At 48.0% G+C, this 19,277-nt stretch overlaps 1 protein-coding gene across 2 annotated transcripts in view; it reads right to left on the bottom strand.

Annotated features, from left to right (window-relative positions):
• Positions 1-2,820: 2,820 nt before the first annotated feature.
• The window catches only part of NPAS2 (neuronal PAS domain protein 2), a 189,759-nt gene continuing 173,302 nt past the window's right edge, over positions 2,821-19,277 (bottom strand). Inside the window, exons 15-20 of one of the 2 annotated variants that reach the window (XM_061168723.1) lie at positions 16,468-16,614; positions 11,198-11,395; positions 9,186-9,361; positions 8,751-8,843; positions 6,028-6,193; positions 2,821-4,109 (exon numbers count right to left, since the gene is read on the bottom strand). In XM_061168723.1, coding sequence (XP_061024706.1) covers positions 3,942-4,109; positions 6,028-6,193; positions 8,751-8,843; positions 9,186-9,361; positions 11,198-11,395; positions 16,468-16,614 — 948 coding nt within the window. In that variant the 3' untranslated portion in view covers positions 2,821-3,941. Of the gene's footprint in view, positions 4,110-5,850; positions 6,194-8,750; positions 8,844-9,185; positions 9,362-11,197; positions 11,396-16,467; positions 16,615-19,277 lie in introns of those variants that run through there. The other variant, XM_061168724.1, reaches the window with a different exon arrangement.

Here is a 19,277-nt window from a genome sequence, read left to right as displayed (position 1 = left end):
TGCATTCTCTTTTGGAGGGGGCGAGGGCATGATAAGATCCTTAAACCTAGGGAGGTGTAAAAATTTTACTGGGTGAGTTATTGAAACCCTAGAACGGTATGTTAAAAGTGGAGCGCTGAGAAGGTGTGAGAATGAGCATGGAGTAAAATACAAAACACGTTAAATCTGTGATATTCACATTTTGCAACCAGTTTTGATGTAAAGATATATCTTTATATATATATTGTTATATTTTGTGGATCCTTTTAGAACTTTTAAGAAAGCTTCTGTATCAGACTTGAGATTTTAATTCTTACAAGGGTTAATTATTTGTAATCTCTTTTCATAATTGGGGAAATTTGGGGGGTAAATTCCTAAATATCGACGCATTTGTTGTTTAAGTAGTATGTGATTAATAAGGGAAATGTTGACAATTTAATGGTTAAAAGAATGCTAATCGATAAATTTATAAGATTAGTCAGTTGGACATTAAATGACTTACAGTTAGTGGTGACTATCTTTCCACGTACAAAATCCCCTCTGACAGAAATGAATTTACCAGCATGGAGGATAAAGTTTTTCAGTTTATGTCGATGGGTGGGGTCGTGGCTCCACTGAAAGAGGTGGGGACTTCAGGAGGGGCAGATGGTTTTAAAAGGAGTCACCTACTGAATTAAATTCAGGACCTTTTAAGTGTGTATGAAGTGGTAACCCAACATTGGAGTATATATTTTAAGACCTGTATTATTTCAGTGAATGTGCTGACGGGTTACCCTGCTTCTGCCATAACTGGGCATTGGCTGATTAGGGAATAATCCTAAAGGAAAAATTTTTTTCTTTCTCATGAGCTTTTTTCACCCGAAAAAATAAAGCTGCTTCACAGATACCATGAGGCCGTATATTTCGGCTATTTAGTCAACCATGTTATGCTTACAGAAGTATGCTATCGTTTGTACTATCGCACATAGGCATTGTATGAAGTTCATACATCTGTGTCCAAAAAGCCACATATGTCATGTCTCCGGAGGATCCAAATTAGTTATTTGTCTATGTTATTAATGGATGACTTTAAAACCTTCAGGCTTCACATAAAGTGAAGAGAGAAATTGAAGCAATTTTCTACCCAACACCCACATTTTACCAGATAATTTTGGCAAGAGTCCAACACGTCATGACTTAGAATGATCTCATAGTTGATCAGTTCACCGTGTTGCCTGTATAAACAAAAATTTTAAATTAATTTAATGGATGTTAGTTGCCATTAGAGACAGAAGATACTACATTTTAATTGAGTTAGTTTAAAATATTCTAAAACTTGGTGTATTCCAGAGTTCACATTTCAGTCATTTCTCATGAGCCAAGACTTTATAGTTTTCCAAATAGAAAGGTCATGGCTTTTCTCGAAACAGAACAGGATTGCAAAACAGTCTTTTAATGAGCAAAATTAAATGAATCAAAAGCTAAGGGATTAAACGTCCCCTGATGTTATGTGGGTTTAAAGAAATATCACCCAATAAGAGTTTTCTGGGTTTATCCAGACTCTGAACATGTGTAAGGTTTAAGCAATACTAAATTAAATTAGTAGCGTGACATACTCCGCCCTTTTCTAATGGCTTCCAGCTAGAAAATCCTAGGAAAACAAATATGCTGCTTCCATTAAAAAAGTTGTTCTACTTAGAAGTGCAGATTCTGACAGCCAATTAAAATACAAATTCTTGTACAGAAAAATCAGATCTGTAAACCTTTGAATTTACAAAACAGTTAAATTACCAAATAGGTAATCCAGTGTCACACACACTTTTTGTTTTAAAAAGAGGGTTCCTTTAAAGAGTAAATGATCCTAATATATGCAAAATATTTAGACTTACCTGTTTTCAGGAATACTGCAGTTGTGTGAGTAATAAAACTCCTTTTGATGTATTTACCTGGCAGCCTCTTAATGCCACTGAAAACTGATCCTGGCCAGAGAACGGAGAGGAGTTTCCCCTATTTTACAGGGAAGCAGGTAGAAGCACAGGACTCCAGTGATGGAGCAAGGAATGGAACTTAGTTCTCTTGGGCCAATGCTTGTAGAAAGGGCTCTGCTGGGCATGGCCATCTCAGTGATTCTCAATCACGGTGTGCCAGGGCACCCTCACTCCAGCGTGCTGAAGCCTCATGGGAAAGGGGGGGGGGACATCTGCTACTGCTGTATCTCCCCCGTCCACATGACGTGGGCACACATCTCCCACACAAACCCTGGGCACATCACTGATAGGTACCTAAGTGCTAGCAGGCAGAGCCCATGCAACTCCAGCCCAGGTGAGTTTAATTACGGGCTATGCCTGCTTTGGTGGATAACAGCTTGGCCATCTCCATGGATTACCTGTGTCTCTAAGGTGGAGATGTTTCCAGGAACTTTTTCTGGTTTTGTCAGTTTGTTTTGCTGTCATTTCTACAATGAACTGTTGTTTTCTTCTGGCACAATCTCTCAAATGAAGATCAGGATCCCGACAGGCTGAAGCACATGTTGAAGTCAAAAAACCTAAGGTCATTACCCGGCTTACTTGTTGCTTGCTCCCGCCTTTTCCGTATCTTTGATTATCCTTAAAAACATCTTGAAATTTAAAAAAAAAAAAAGTTTATTGATGAAAAGATGTATGCGTGCATCTAGAACAAGGGACAGAAACTGCCTCCAAAGGAAATCATACAAATTTGTTAATTTATTACAAAATGTCCACTCACAGAAATACACAAGAAAACTTTTATCCTCTTATATTTGGGAAAGGAACTGGTGTCTCAGATACAAAATAATTTACACATAATCCATACAATTTTATTTTATATAGAAATAGGTCCTTATTACAACAGCTGTACAATTCACTACACTTCATCTTATAATTACATAAAATCTTTTCTTTAGAAACATCTCAACATAACAAAACATACAAAAAAAGCAAAGTGCATTTTGAAAAGGAAAATCCAATCCTCGGTCTTATCAGGAAAGATATGTAGAAAGATGCAGCATTCTCACTCCAAGGGCCAGCACGCGGTGGGGCTTCCTGGGGACCTGGCGCTCCACAGACCCGTCTGGCTGGTGAAACCTTCCCAGTCCTCAAGTCTTCAACTAGAACTCCAGAACGTCAGCTGCGGGATTGTGCTTTGCTTCGAGTCCGCCTTCGTGGTTGTAATCGCCGAAGTAAACAGGAAACAGTCCAGTGTTATATTCGGGGGCAAAAAAAAAAAAAACCCAAAACCAAACCAAACCAAAAGACACCCCACCGGAACGGTGTGGGGGGAAGAGCCTTATTCCGTTAGGGTCAGGCCGGAGGGTGTGGCGCTGCAGCCTGGTGACTGACCACCAGCTTTGCCATCTGATCCGTGGGTTGTTTTTGTTACTGGCGTCTCCAAATGAAGTCATGGGAGGAGACAGTATTTTTAAGAAAGGAAGGTGCCTAAGTTATCTCCTTGTGCAGCTGTGCAAATTAAAACAGAAGCAATCATCTAAAAATAACGAAAAAATCATCTCTTTATTCTCTCTCTTCAACAAATCCCTGACCCGGTGCTTCTCCGCGGCAGAGGAAAGAGAGTCAGTAGAGCGCAGGCCAATGAGCACGTGCGCACGGGCGGCAGCGGTGGGAGGGACCGGCGCGCTCCGGGGGCGGGGGCAGGATGCAGCGAGACGAGCCAGCACTAAGGTGAACTAAGGGATGCACTCCCGTGGGGACCGCGGCCCCTTCCACGTATGGCTGTAGACTGTGGCCGTGAAGTGCAGGGACAGGGAAACACGGCCAGTGTCCCTGCCCACTTCCACGGGCCGGCCGCTGTGCTCAGACGCTGTCACCATTCAGGAGCTCCGAAACGGATGCGGTGCGCACGAAAGCCGGGGTGTCCTTTAAACTCTTCTCCCCAACTCCCTGGCCATCCCCCCCTCGACCGTCCATTGGTTAAAGCTGATGTGACCCAACTGAGACGCCAGGGCACTACCGCGGTAGCTGCTGGAGGCCTGCGGACTCAGACAGGCTGCTGACCCTTCGGGGAGGGCGCGAGGGTGCGGGAGGTGGGTAGCCCAGGGTCCCTGGCTGCTGCGAGTAGGTGGAGAGAAGGAGCGAGTCCTGCGGCTCACTGTGCAAAGAGGTTGGTGCCTGCACCTGGAAAGAAAGGAAACGGCTCCAGGGGAGGTTCTGTGATTCGGGGACTCCTCCCCTGAACGGCTGGGGCGGTGATGTGGTCAGATGAAAGACCCTCCTCCTGGCCGGGGGCCTGGGGGAGCGCCAGGCGGGGAGAGAGGAAGCTGAGGCTCTGCCAGAAGGGTGCGAATTCCGAAGCCCAGCTCTCCGCCAGCGCCAGGGGTTCCTCCTGGCCCAGCGGCCGGGCCTAGGCTGCCGGGGAACGGTTTCCTGAGCACGTGCTCCACGTCGCCTGTGGGTTTTGGGATGTTGGGACCTGAGACCACACGCACATAATGGATGGGGCAGCATCCGAGCCCGCGTGCCGTCTGCCTACTTTTCACCGGTGGCCCCTGATTCCAGAACTACTTCCAAATACTATCACTGGCCGGCATCCACCAGGAAGCATCCTAATTTGCAGCTCAGAACCTTCAACTGGTCAAACGTTAACTCTGGATCCTTCCATCTCACCTCCCACGGTCCCCACCCATGAAATCTCCTCTGCCAAGCAATCTGGTCCGCCCTGCTCCCCAAGCCGCCCAGGCATGGCTGCTCCCCCACTCTGGCTCAGGCTGCCTCCCCTGCTGGAACACTGTCCCCTCCACCCCCACTCAGCCGTCCCCCCCTTGGAGCATTCCCCCCCCTTCTCCACCAGGGCCTCTCCCCACCCCGCCCCTCCTTTTTTTTTTTTTTGGCCAAGCTGGCAGCACGTCATGCAGGGAGCTTAGTTCCCCGAGCGGGGACTGAACCTGTGCCCCTGGCGGTGGCGGCGCGGAGTCGTAACCACTGGACCGGCAGGCCACCCTAGCCACATTGCTCCACCCGCACAGACCCAGGCCTGGGCGCCCTCTGCCATGTCCCCTGCCCCCCTGCGCTCAAGGCCCCTGAGCGCCCTTTGTACCCTGAGCCCTGCCAACGCGTCTGTCACTCCCGATGAAGGAACATATGGGCGGCCTCTAACTTGCCCCCAGACGCTCCCTGCCTTCTCACACCCCATCAGTTCCCAGCCCAGATCCCTCGGGGGTCCTGCGGGCTGACGGGACAGGCAAAGCTGACGTCTTGAGTTGACTCCCACGAGGCCTGGGGTCAGGGAGATTTGAACACTGTACCATAGTTGAGCGGCTTTGGAATTCAATTACATTCTAGACCTCAGGGAAGACTCTGCACCGCAGTCACCTTGCTCAGCCCCCTATGGCTTTGAAGGTGCCCAAGCCGGGGGTGGGGTGAGGTTAGGGGCTGGAGGCTGGGGAGGAGGCCCCACATGACAGGGTCGGGCTGGGGCAGGAAGGGGCGCCCGGGCCGCTGCGGGAGGGAAGGCCAGAGCCCCGGCAGACACTTCTGTCCCATCTGAACCCCCAGCCACTGGCTCTCCCCCTCCTTCCTTCCAGTGTACGTGGCACTTGCTGGAAGTAAGAAGTGACCACAAGGAAACATGCCCCCCATTTTCCTGGACAGCCCCAATTCCATGCAACGTCATCTCATTCATTTAAAGGAAGTTTGATGAATCTTTAAACATGATTTAATTGTATATTTGTATGAGACTCTGCAATATAAACACACTAACAAGTCCAACAAACATAGCAATCAGTGTCTGATTTTTGCTCTAAAAACTCCAGACACCATAATAAAAATTACTTTTAAAAAAACGGACCTTTTTAGCACATAACCACGTGAGGCATAAGAGCTGCTTCTAAATTTCTCACACTGTATATACATAGACTTTACCAACTTTGAGCATTATAAACTTTAGAAACTATGAAGATTCAACTATGAATCTGTCTGGGGCTTATTTTGATACTGAGGACCAGAGGCCTACTGAAAGCCTGGGGGGGAGGGCCGGTCAGGCCTGGGCTGGGGGCTCGGCCCTGTCTCCCCCTCCCCGGGTGCAGCCCGGCCCCACCTGCAGGAAGCACGGAGGCTGCTGCTGGGTCTGCGCGGGCTTCAGGGGCGACGGCTGGGAGGTGGGGAAGCGGGGGTGAAGCCCCATCAGCAGGACAGGGGTCGAGACGCTGCTGGTGGTGGTGTGCACGTCTGGGTTTGGACACACGGCCTGGCTCTGTGGATACCTGTTTGGTGACACGTAAGAAAGACCTTTAAAAAAAAAAAAGCTATTGGCATGACACCAAGAACATGGGCAAAAAGAGGAAAAAGAGACAGACTGGACTTCATCACAATTAAAGACTTGTGTGCATCACTCTATCCATGCAGGGAAATGGCTGCCGGAAAAATCTTTGCAAATCATATATCTAATAAGAGATTGATTTCCAGAATATAAATACAGTTCCTACAACTCAACTATCACAACAAATGCAAACAACCTGATTGAAAAATGGGCAAAGGGCTTGAATAGACATCGCTGTAAAGAAAAGATACAAATGGCCAATAAGCACGTGAAGAGATGTTCAATATCATTAGTCATTAGGGAAATGGAAATCAAAATCAAAATGAGATACCACTTCACACCCATTACAATGCTATTATGAGAAAAACCAGAACACAACAAGTGTTGGCAAGGATGTGGAGAAATTGGAACCCTTGTGCACTGTTGGTGGGAATGTCAAATGGTACAGCTGCTGTGCAAAACAGTATGAAGTTTCCTCAAAAAATTAAACTTAGCATTACCATCTGATCCAGCAATTCCACTTCTGGGTATATGCCCCCAAAAGTGAAAGTAGGGACTAAAACAGATATTTGTACATCCATGATCATAGCAGCATTTTTTACAATAACCAAAAAGTGGAAGCAACCCAAGTATCTGTCGATGGATGATGGATAAACAAAACATGGTCTATACAGACAGCGGACTATTATTCAGCCTTAGAAAGAAAGGAAATTCTGTCACATGCTACGACATGGGTGAGCCTTGAGGACACTATATGAGTGAAATAAGCCCATCACAAAATACAAATACTGTACGATTCCACTAAGATGAGGTACCTAGAGGAGACAAATTCATAGAGACAGAAAGCAGAAGGGCGGTTGCCAGGCGCTGGGGGAAGAGCGAATAGGGAATTAGGGTTTAATGGGGACAGAGCTTCAGTTTGAGATGATGAAAAAGTTCTAAAGATGGACATTGGTGATGGTCGCATACAATGTGCATGTACTTAATGCCACTGAACTGCACACTCAAAAATAGATAAAATGGTAAATTTCATGTTATGTAGAATATACATTTTTTTTTTTTTTTAAAGAAAGAGTAGTTAATGAAAATGGTCCAATAACAAGGGGAAGGCTGTTTGGGAAAGCTCTGGAGGAGCCCAGACCAGGAACAGATATTTAAAGACACTACAGAGAAGTCCATTTAGCATTATATTTTTAGAAATGTTATATCTCTGTATGGGTCATTTGTAACAGGCATTGGGGATTCCAAAATTCCCCTGAAGGGGCCTCTGTGTGTGGCAGGCAGACTCTGACCCGCCCTAGAAGATGGAGTGTTAGGTCATGTCTGGAAGAGACGGTGGGGAAGGTGGGGACGGTATAAATTATTGGGTTGACCAAAAATGGCAGTTTTCCTCTAGAGTTGCCAGAGGAAAGAATTTCCAGTTTTGCCTAGTTCACTGCATTTTAAGCATCTCTGGACAGCGATGTCACAAGACTTTTCTGTTTCCACTTATTTGGATCACTTGGAAAGAACAGTCAGAAACCAAAACCAACATTCCCCGCACCCCCTGCCTGATTGAGGGCATCATCAGAGAATTTGAAGGTGGTTTCCCCGCAGTGCCCAGCCCCTGCCCGCCTCTACCATCATAGGGTTTTCATGGATGTAGGTACAGGCCCCAACCCTCAGAAGACGCAGTAACCATCCGATGTTACTATTATTACTGGCTGAAGGAGGACACAGGAGGAAGGAAGTGGAGGGGACGGCCCCAGGGGATGGCTGCAAGGCCCCCGCATGGGGGCACGGCAGGCCTCATTAGCTAGCACTGTCCCAGTGAACTTCTGACACAAATTAAACCAGTGTTTATACGACAATGGTGTCTGCTTCATTTCAAAGGGCTAGAAACTATTTTCCAGTAGCTTTCCAAGTATTCCCTCCTCTGTCTTCAGTAACCTCTGTCCCTAATAATTCAACAGCAAAGCAAAGCTGCTTCTTGGGGTCCCGAGGGTTGCAAGCAAAGAGCCCGGGGGGAGGAGAGAGAGAGAAGCTTGCGCGTCTGGGAGGGCAGGAGAGTCCCACATCTGCAGGGGGTTCCAGTTCCCGGCACAGCACCGGAACCACAGAGCAGGCGAGCTGGGTGTGCCCGTGGAATCTGCCAGCATCTGCCAGTCAGCTGGGGCTGCGGGAGTGCCCTCGGGAAGGCGGGGAAGGCTCCATTGACCTGGGATGTTACCACTTAGACCTGCAAAGATCGGAAGGTGGTGACAAACCTGTCGTATAATTCATAGTTTCCTTTGGGTCCTGTTCTCAGCATGGGATGCTGACACAGAGTTTTCTCTCCTGACACGGGAAATGGAGAAAGAAGAGCTAAGAGGAGGAGTCCTTTCGAAGGGTGTGGGCACACTTGGACCCTGCCTGTAGTGCCAGACTCACAAGGGGTGCAGCTGGTCCAGGCAGGTGAAACCCTCACAGCCTGAGACCACTCGGTGCAGCTCTCTTCCTCCCCCCGCCCCCGGGCCACCTACTTGACTTGTCGTCCAGGCCTGCCGACCTCTGGGGGCTGCCTCGCATCGCAGGACCCGGGCATCATGGGCTGAATGGGCTGGCTCAGCAATAGCCTTCGAGCAGAGGAAGAGATAAATGGGAAACTTTGATCAGTACCCAAGCTGTAGACCCACCAGCTGACCCAGCACCTGCCCAGCCTGGCTGCGCCCTTTCTGGCTGACCCGAATCCCCACTGGGCCTGCTCTGTCCTCAGAGGATCCTTGAGGCAGCAGGTCACTTCCTCTGGCCATCAAGACCCTAGCCCTGTCCTGCCGCTTCCTGAGCTGAGATCAGCTGCAGAGGCTTTCGAGTCTAATGGTCTGAACTTTGCCTCCATCTCCAGCAGAAAGAAGACCAGAAACGAATGGTATAAAACTATGTCTCAGTTATCTTTCCAACAAGGACAGTGTCCGCACCTGAGCTGCCGATCGTGGCTGAAGTCCGGGCTGGGCTGGCCCTGGCTGGCCTCCTGGGAGGCGGAAGCAGGCGTGGTCAGGCTCAGAGCCGGCGGGAGCACAGCAGAGGTGCTGCTGAACTGGGGCGTCAGGCTGTTCCCCTGCATCATCTGAGAGCTTCTCAATGGCTTTGGACCCTGGAGCAACCAGTGCAGTGAGAAAGGTAAACCTTCAAGTCAACTCAGGTATCGCCTCCCCAGAACCTGTCTTTTACCCACTTTGGCCTTTGCACTCACTGAGGACCCAGTGACTATTGATTGAGTTGTTGTGAACTTGTCTTTCCCGTTGGATTGTAAGCATCTCAAGGATTCTTTAAATCCTTTGGGGCTAGGACAGTGCCGGGCTTGCTGCAGGCAAGCAACCAACGTGCATTGAACAGAACTAGGAACTACTTTCTGCTTCATAGATTCCACTCCCGACTCGTGGATCTCCTTGCTGACTCTCTAAGTCACCAGGCCCACCCCTGCCTGAGGGCCTTTGCACTTCCTCTATGTGGAATGCTCTTCTCCTTGGTACCAGTATGCCTCCTTCTCTCACCTGCTCAGTTCTTTGCTCACATATTACCTTCTCACTGAACCTCCAGCCCCTCGCCCACCTTCCCCAGCCGTCTCACATCACCAATTGTCACACTGTTAATTGTCACTTGTTTGTTTCTCTCTCTCCCCACTTGGATCAGAGATTTTTTTCCTTTTCTCTTTTGTTCACTGCCGCCCCTCAGTGCTCAAGACTTAGTGCCTGGCACGCATTTGTTGAGTGAAATTGTAAATGAATGAGGGAATGAGCTTGCATGTGCTTTTGCTTTTTGGGTTTTCCACTCTGTTTCACTGACACCATTAATATGATGGTACCGCCACGTTTTAATTCTCAGAGTTTTTACAAAATCTTTGAACGTGGTGTAAATCCTACCTCATTTTTTTTCTTCTCCAGAATGTTCTTGGCTAGTCTCATCCATTAATTTTCCTGTTAACCTTTAGAACCAAAAGGCTGCATTTTAAAGTAAAACCCTTAAATCTGGGTGAAGATGGAGGAACTCTCTTATACATAGACTTCTCCATATTTTATTGTACGTCAATGGTTATGTCCCAGAACCCCTGCTAGACTAGAAGCTCCTTGGGGTCAAGGACAGCTCTCATTTATCTTTGTTCCCCTGGGAGCCCAGCAGATGTCACTGAATCCACGTGAATATAAGAGGCTTCAGGAGAGGCTGTAGCCTGCCTTCCAAGCTGTGATCATCTGGAAACGAGGGCTCAGAACTTCTCGATTCCATTGGATTCAGTGCCATTGACTGATGGGTGACCCTGTCAGACTGCAAGGTCACTGGTGGCTTGTAGTAAGTGGTAATGGCTGTGAGGATGGGGCTCGACAGGGAATCTAGGGGACCGGGAGAAGCTTGGTGGCCCTGGGGAAAGGGATGATGAACAGAAGTGGGTAACTGTGCTCTCACACTGATAATGGCTCAAACCAGCAGTCGGTGATGGGCACCAAGGACACGCATGTGGGGACGTGTGGCTTTCAGCGTGCATGTCTGGGATGGCCATATCCACCTCCAGCCCAGCTCAGGATCGGGGCTGAAAGTTTCAGCTGCATGATACCTCTTTTTTTTTTTTTTTTTTTTTTTAATAAAGTTGTTCCTTTTATTTATTTATTTATTTCCCCTGCACCGCACAGCCAGCGGGATCTTAGTTCCCCGACCAGGGACCGAACCTGCACCCTCGGCAGTGAAAGCACGAAAGCGTGGAGTACTAACCATTGGACTGCCAGGGAATTCCCTGCATGATACCTTTAAGGTATTTTAATATACTGATAAAACACAGAAGGAAACCAAGAGAACATGGGGCTTCAAAGTGACAAAATAAAGAAAAGAAAAACCCCACCATCATCATCCAGCTCCGGTCACAGGGGAAGTAGGTTTCTGGTTCACGAAGACTGGTCTGCTGGTGGCAAGGACTGAGTCTGGAGACGAGCATGTTTACCTGGGTTGATATCACACTCGAGTCTCTGAGCAGGTGCTGGCTTGTGACCTGGGCAGAGGCCATCTGCCCCAGAAGCTGAGGGCTGGCCACGAGCTGGGGCTGGGGGCCTGGGCCCGACCTCTGCTGGAGTTGCTGCTGAGCCTCGGGCCGCTGGGCACTGCTGAAGCTCAGGGATACATCTGGCTGCTGCAGAAACATCTGGAAGCAGAAGCAAAACGCTTTTTAGGCTGGGATCACAATGCCTTCACAGGCCTGCACCTTCTTTGTATGGCCTGTCCACGGCAAGATGGCAGCTTTCTCACTCTCTCTGACCTGCCTGGGGAGGTTCACCCACTGGCCTGAGTGCCTGGGATGCCACCAGCAGAGTGCACGGCCCAGAGAGGGGCAGTGGGTCAGACGGATGCTGACCCTGCCCTCAAGAAGGTTCCGGTTGGGCGACTGGGGTCTAACAGTGTGAAAGATGCTGAGACCCAGATATGTCACTTGATATGCTTGTTTAGTCTGGGTTGGCTTATCCATTTCTTATTAGAAGGAAAAACATCTTGTGAATGGAGGGAATGACGCAATCACAGTGGCAGAGGGTTGGCTGACCAGTGGTGTGGGGCGCATCGTCCTGGCAGTAGGACCTGTGCCTGGTCTTGAACCTCTGACCGTGACCATGGTCTGTACCCATCCTACAATTAGCATCTTCCACCCCAGCTTCCAGCTGAGAGGGCAGATCTGCTCTGGTTAATTAGTTGCCTCTGCATTCCCAGGAAAGCAAATCAATCCAAAGGATGACATAACATCAAGTCCATGTACTTTAAAATGATGTTTAAGAATACGTTTTACAATCACCATGCTAATCTCTATTTGTTATCTAAGATGTCTCAGACATTCAATAGGCTGCAATGTATCAGCCTGGTTGTTTTAATGGGAAAGGTTTAAGAGAATTTGATCAAGTTTATAAAGAGTGTTTAAGTGGTTCTGAGAACCTTGATCCACCTCGTTTATAAGTTTGGTGTATTCAATTTAAAAGAATTCCTTAAGTGCCCAGAAAGATTTTACTTCTTAGGTTTGTAAGTCTGCCTTGTTAGGTACATGAATTGTTTGAAAGGTTCAGATATATTAAATTTGGAAGTTAATGGCTTTGGTAGAGAATGTTGATTATTTACCATTTGTTAAATTTATAAACTGATTGAACGTGAACAAACACAAGTAAAAGCATTGCTACTTTCAGCCAAATCAGTAGATTTGGAAATAAAATATAATCTGTGAATTGACGCTAAAGGCTTAAGAAAAACAACTTCAGTAATTTCAATAATAATTTAAACCTAAGACCTGTAGCTAGCTCTTTTAATAAAAGCTCCTCTTGGGCATTAAAAACTGGTATTATCTGTATCAGATTCTTGACAAGCAGTGTTCCACTCCATTTTAGGCCCTTAGCTTTGACGGCTAAGGCTCTCTCCTTCCAAGCATCTGGAGCTTTAACCCCGATTCCTGTACTCAGTGTAGCATAACCTCATACCCAGTATGGAACTGACATGCCGACATTTCCTGAGTGACAGAGTGGTTTTGGAACAACAGATGTGAAATCACGCCAGGCAGACACTTAATTAGTTAGTTCAAGCATCCGCTCTGTAGGGGTTGTCAAGTCATCTCCCAGAGACCTGAGCGAGGTTCCCATCTAGTGCCCTTCCTGCCACACCACCAGGTCTCCCTACTTTCCTTCATACCCCACCCCCACCAGAAAAACCTGCAGTTTTGAATGAGGGCTCTTTGTCACTTTAGTTAAGAAGAATGTTCTGGGTCTCCATCCTCTCAGATCCAACACCCAAACCTTTAGGATTAGTGCTTTACGCAATCTCAGCGACCTGGCTTGTTCACAGCACACAAGGTAATTTACACTTCAGCAAAAACCCAATATTCAAACTAAATAACATGCATTTTTCTGGTGGGATACAATTTACCTTCTAATTAGAGTTCAAATAAATGCAACCTTTATGTATGACAGGCAGTATAATCTAGCTTAAATCGGACAGACTTTAGTTCAAATTCCAACCCCACTATGTACTAGTGATATGACCTTGGGCAATTTTCAAAACTTTTCAAAGTCACTGTTAGTTTCCTCACTAATAAAACAGTGACATTAACAGAACATATGTCATAAAAGATTAAATGGGATTTATGCTGAGGCACAGTACTAAGTGCTCAATAAATGTTAGATAATAACAATAATAATAAAATTAAAAAGGAGCTCCTTTTGCTTCTTTCCCTCTCTGGGCATATAAAAACTATCTGAGGAATGAATAGAATAAATAAATGAATCAACAAATAGACTAAGCTTTTGCTCAAAGAAGGGAAACTGTTTATGCTTGTGTTATGGCAGAGACCGCTTGGTCTGCTACTCTGTCCCACTGATGTATGCTCTCTGAGGGCAGAAACCCTGTCCTGTGTGTCTCTGTATCCCCACAGTACCTAATCAAGGGCCTGGTACATACTGGGTGTCTGCCAGATGGGTGGGTGGGTGGATGGATGGAAGGATGGAGGGGTGGGTGGGTGTGTGGGTGTGTGGACGGATGGTGAATGGATAGAGGGATGGAAGGAAAGGTGGAAGGATGGACGGGTGGAAGGATGGATTAAAGAACCAGACACCATTGTCACAGGTGCCTTTCTCGGTATTTCTTTCAACCGCCAGTAGAGGGCGCGAATGCTCTCTCAGAAATAAATTAAGAAGCAGCCTCCCACGGACGCAAGGGGTGACAACTTTTCAACAGAACAGCTGTCTATGTAGCGCCCTTCATGACCCCATCTAGGTGCAAACACAACACCCTGAGAACCTCTCCCTCATGACCCAATCTTTTTTGGAAAAAAAATCATACTTAGCAAGCATCTCAGGCACACATAGTATAGTCTCAATGAAAGCTCCGAGCCAATGGACTAGGTAGGAAAGTCCGCTGAACTTGGGATAAAGGACTTGGGCGGGGGGGGGGGGGGGCGAGGGGGATTGCTACTGGGTGCACATTCCTGCCTCTGCTTTAGCGACAATAAAGGAGAATTTATAGCTTAAGAAGATGACTTAACTAGGCTCTGGGGTCAGTTTTATAGAAAGTTCGAGAAAAACAGTTCCCTAATTCAAGTGGAAAAAGTCATTAGAGGAAAAAAATACTTCTCATTTTCCAGAACAAACCAATCCTACGCTCACATATGGTTTGTCATTGTTCTTACATGCTTAGCTTTACAAATACTTATTACAGAACATTTCAGAAGTACAGAAAATAGATACTGTATAATGAAATCCTATGTGTCATCACTAGGCTTCAGCAATTATCAACGTTTTGCTCTTATTTAATCTATCCCCCCACTTTTCTCGGGGGGAGGAGTGGAGTAATTTTTACTTGCTTTTATCCTTTATGCTTGACTCACTTTTTTTTTTTTTTTTAAAGTCACATTTTGGCTAAACATTTCAGAACGTATTTCTTTAAATCCTTAGACTTGCAAAAATACATGAAGAAAGACTCCTTGAGGAATCGTTCTCTGGTTTGACTATCTGTGGATTTCCAAGTTCATTGGAAAATTCCACTGCAAAGATAAGGTCACAGGGAAGAAACCAGGGGAGGTACACGCAGGAGGCCTGGTTCCCACATCATCCCTTACAAAGCTCAGGTGCTAGACGTTGGGGGTCAACAAAATGCACTGTCAGGAGGAAGAAAAGCAATAACCCTTCATGTCAAGGAGTGAAAGAGATAGCCTTGTGTCCTGGTTATTTAAGAGTTCAGCTTTAAAGTTGAAAACAGAAAAGTCCGGGCTGTGAGGCGGCTGTTTATCCGCCTATCTTGCTTTTAGCAGCTTCTGGCTCAGTGTCCCCTCCCTGTTAGTGTAAAAATTCCATTCAAGTAATTGGAGTCAGGAGTTCTAGCCGTCGGACCCTGGATCAGTGAGAAAATAAGACTGCTGGGAACGAATAAGTAACAAGGGACTGACACCTTGATGACTCCATGCGTTTTCACCTAAATGCTGCAGTCTTGTCCCTAGGCAGTTTGGGGGTGTCACTGAGGAGGTGGGCGGGGTGAAGGGCTGTGGGCCGGGAGCAGGGCCGTGGGCGGGGCTTGGTGCCCAGGGCTCTGCACAGGCGCACCTGACTGGGCTCCCCTGCCTTGGGGAGGGGAGGGGAGGGAAGGGGAGGGGCCCCGCTGGACAGAGAAGGCTGCTTGGGGTCCCTGAACTTCTGGAGAGCCCGCCGGGAGCGCCTACGGGGGCCCAGGGAGGCAGGATGGCCGGCTGTAGGCGTCTCCAGGCCGCCTAACACTTCTGCACTATCCTGCGTTCATCTCAGCTCAGGGCTGCGCCCGTCGGGGTGTTATTGTGTCCACACGCGGGGCTGTGTGGATGCAGGGGCAGGGGGCAGCAGGGCCAGCGCTCCAGCCGTTTCCCCCAGGGGTGTCTTCTTCTTCCTTCTGTCTCCTCAAGTGGCTGCCAATGCTTACCTCTCTCAGGGCAGACTCCAAGGTTGGCTACATTTACAACCAAGGGCATGCACTTGGGAACAAAAATAGTCCTGGACTAATTTAAGTGGAAATAATTTATCCTTGAAAGAGATCCAATATATAAAGTTTTTCCTCCAGAAAGAATCTCTCGAAAGGCTTCAAAGACGTGACATCTGGGGGTGGGGTGGGGTCACAGTTAAAAGCAGCTGCTGTCAGAGCATGCGGAATGCCCCAATCACTATGCTGCAGTGGGGTGGCCCAGGGGTGCCAGGGCGCTGACCTCCAGCTCCCACATCCTTGGCTGCCCCCTGCAAGGTGCACAGCACAGATCATTTCCCATATCTCCCTGCATTCATGCTTTGGATGAGAGGAAAGAGCAGACCTGCTTCCATCTCTGTGTCAGCAGCCTGCTCTGGGTGCTCAGAAAGTAGTTACACATGTGCTGGGAGTTTAAAACCCCATAGGAGGGGAGGCCGGAGTCAGGGCAGGGCGACCAACCACCAAGCACGTGAAAGAAAGTGCATGTGATGCAGGAAACATGTGCCCAACAGAGTGAGGAGTGAGTGAAGAGGATGTCATGTGAATTTCAGGTTTGCCCTGGAGCTGGGGATGGAGAAGGTGGGATTCATTCCTCGCACTTCATTGGTGGAGGTTTCAATTTGTTTAGGAGGCAGGGCTCAGTAAGGCAGCACAGAGGACTTTGGAGGAAGTCCTGCCTGCCCCTGCAAGGGTGGATGAGGACACATCACAGAGCGGGGGGGAGGACAGAGCTCAGCACACCACCGGCCCAGGAAGGGGCATCACCTGGACGTTGGAGTCCTGGACCAGGCAGAGCTGCTCCTGGATCTTGTGGAGCTCTTCCTGCTGCCACCGGATGTTGGCTTGCAGGATCCTCGTCCTCTGCTCCAGCTGGTCTTTGATGGTCTGGAACATGCTGAGCTGTGCTGAAAACTTGAAGGCGGGGTCAAAACACAGAACCCGATGAAAGAGTTATCTCAGCCTTGCAGACAGACGTTGCTGCTGCTCTGAGCGGCCCTGCACACTTTCATTTCCGGTCCTTTACCCACCCTTTGCAGCATCCCTGACCCACTGCTGCAATGAGTGACCCACTGTTGAGGAGCTCGCCAGGGAGCAGGGGTTCTGGCTGAGGGCTGGGTGGCCCAGGGCCCCCTGCCCACCCTCCCACCCCCCCGTGAGCTTTTCTTAGGCCCATGGGAACCTGCAGGTCTCGTTTATTGTGCTGGAGTCTGGGAGGGCCACAGAATCGGGACACGATTTTGTAAGCAGTGCAGTGCTTACAAACTCATATTCTAAATTCGGTTAGACGGACAAATGGTTTTGGAGAGGAATGTCAAAAGCAGGGCATGAGAATTTGCAACATCACGGATGGACTTGGAGGGCACTATGCTAAGTGAAATAAGTCAGTTAGAGAAAGACAAATACTGTATGAGATCATTTATATGTGCAATCTAAAAAATAAAACCAACTAGTGATTACACAAAAAGGCAACAGACTCACAGATATAGGGAACAAACTAGTGGTTACCAGTGGGGAGAGGGAAAGGGGGAGGGGCAAGATAGGGGTAGGGGATTAAGTGGTATAAACTATCATAGTATAAAATAAATAAGCTACAACGATATATTGTACAGCAAAGGCAATATAGCCAATATTTTATAATAACTATAAATAGAGTGTAACCTTTAAAAATTGTGAATCACTGTGTTGTACACCTGTAACTTATACAATATTGTTCAGCAACTATATCTCAAAAAAAAAAAAAAGCAAGGCATCAGAGAGCCCCCTTCCCTTTTTTCTCTCATCTAGGGCATGACGATTTGCATGTGACAGCTTCATATGCCATCATTATCCTATCATTATCCTAAAACTGATCCTGGAGAGCAGGGCTCTTCTGGAACAATTCACAAACAAGCTTGGATTTTTTTTTTTTTTTTTTGGCTGCACCATGCGGCAAGAGGGATCCTAGTTCCCTGACCAGGGGTTGAACCTGTGCCCCCCTGCAGTGAAAGCGTGGAGTCCCAACCACTGGACGGCCAGGGAATTCCAAAGCTTGGATTTGATGGTACTCTAAACCCTCCTGGGGCCGTGAAAGCCTCATCACCCTCCCTCACTTCCCCAGGCTCACTTGCAGGCTGTCCCTGCACTTCTTGGAAATCTGTGTAAAAAAGAGCCAAGGAGACAAGCAGTACAATCGCCCTATGTGCACCCCAGGGGGTACCGCTGACGGAGGTGACCTTGCAGGAGCACGGACGTCTGCTGTGTGCAAGAGTCCAAGCGTTCCCTTCCTCCTGCCTTGTGACTCCTTCCTGGGACGGAGGCTGGCTTTAGGAAGATTTCCCAGGTGATCTCTGCCCTGTGTCACCAGTCTACCTTGACAAAAGGTTCTTTCCTGGCAGGAAATGTGGAGGGGGGAGGTCATGAGATGGGAGGTGAAGCTGACACTCCCTGGGCTGCCCGCCCTGCTCTGGGCAATGTGGGGCTGTCGGTGACTCCTGCTTATTGAGGAAAGTGAGTTTGCTGGGCTGGGGCTTCTGCTCTTTATTTTGTCCCCCGCCACCCCCACCCCCACTTTTTTTTTTTTTTACAGTGACTTAATCTGCATTCCCTCAATCTCTATCTCCGACAATCTCCCGAGTCTGTTTCTTGCCCGTTGTCTTTTGCAAACACCTCCAGAGATTGTCTCTTTTCTTTTGCCCTTTGCCCTCCCATCCATGGAAACGCAGGGAGCCTGTGAGAGGTTAGAATACAGGCAGGATAAACCGGAGGATGGAATCACACTGACTGCAGTTTTGGAGCAGCAGAATAAGAAGAAAAAGAACCAGGAAGAAAAATAGTGGCACAGGTGCCGCCACTTGTGGAGACCTACCCTTGCCAGGCCAGCAGAGCAGGACCCTGTACCTCCTCGCAACACGCCCACACCACGCAGACAGGTTGTGACTGGCTCCAGGTCCACAGCAAGGTGGCGGGGGGGGCGGCCGCAGTGTGAACCCAGAGTCTCAGGAGGTGGGAGAGGCCAAGAGACTTTGCCAACGACACCTCCCCACCCCCCAATTCCACCCCAATCAGAGCGGCTTTGACCTCAGACTTCACTGAAAAATCCTGCTGCTAAACATGGGCTTAAAAATACCTATACCAGACTGTATCACAAAAGTCTCAATCAGAATCTCACTCATCAAAGCACCAGCTGGGATTCTGAAAGAGAATTTGATTGCGAAAGAAAAGCTGTTATCAGGTATTCAATTAAAATAACAAAAGACAAAAGCATCTGTGCTGGCTTCTACAAAGTCTGGAGACAGTTCAGGCTATGACATCCACGTCCAGGGGTAGATGCATTGGGATGTCCGTCGGCTCCCAAGGGAAACAGTGAGGGGGCCGGTGGTCGGCAAGGTGCCAGCACCGAGCTTCATGAGTGTTAGTTACTCTATTTATTTATTCTTATTTTCCCAAGGCATTCCAGGACACCCACGCATGAGTCTCTTGTTATATTCTTGATTGTGGCCTTTTTGATAAAGAGATCTCCCCTAACTTAGAGACATATTAACAACACACTATGAAGCAAACCCATCACTTAGCCAGATAACCGTTTCCCAGATTTT

The sequence above is a fragment of the Eubalaena glacialis genome, chromosome 14 (genome assembly GCF_028564815.1).
Source record: "Eubalaena glacialis isolate mEubGla1 chromosome 14, mEubGla1.1.hap2.+ XY, whole genome shotgun sequence".
Lineage (NCBI taxonomy): Eukaryota > Metazoa > Chordata > Mammalia > Artiodactyla > Balaenidae > Eubalaena > Eubalaena glacialis.
The sequence above is the reverse complement of the archived record's forward strand: the minus strand, read 5'-3'. Positions and strand labels throughout refer to the sequence as shown.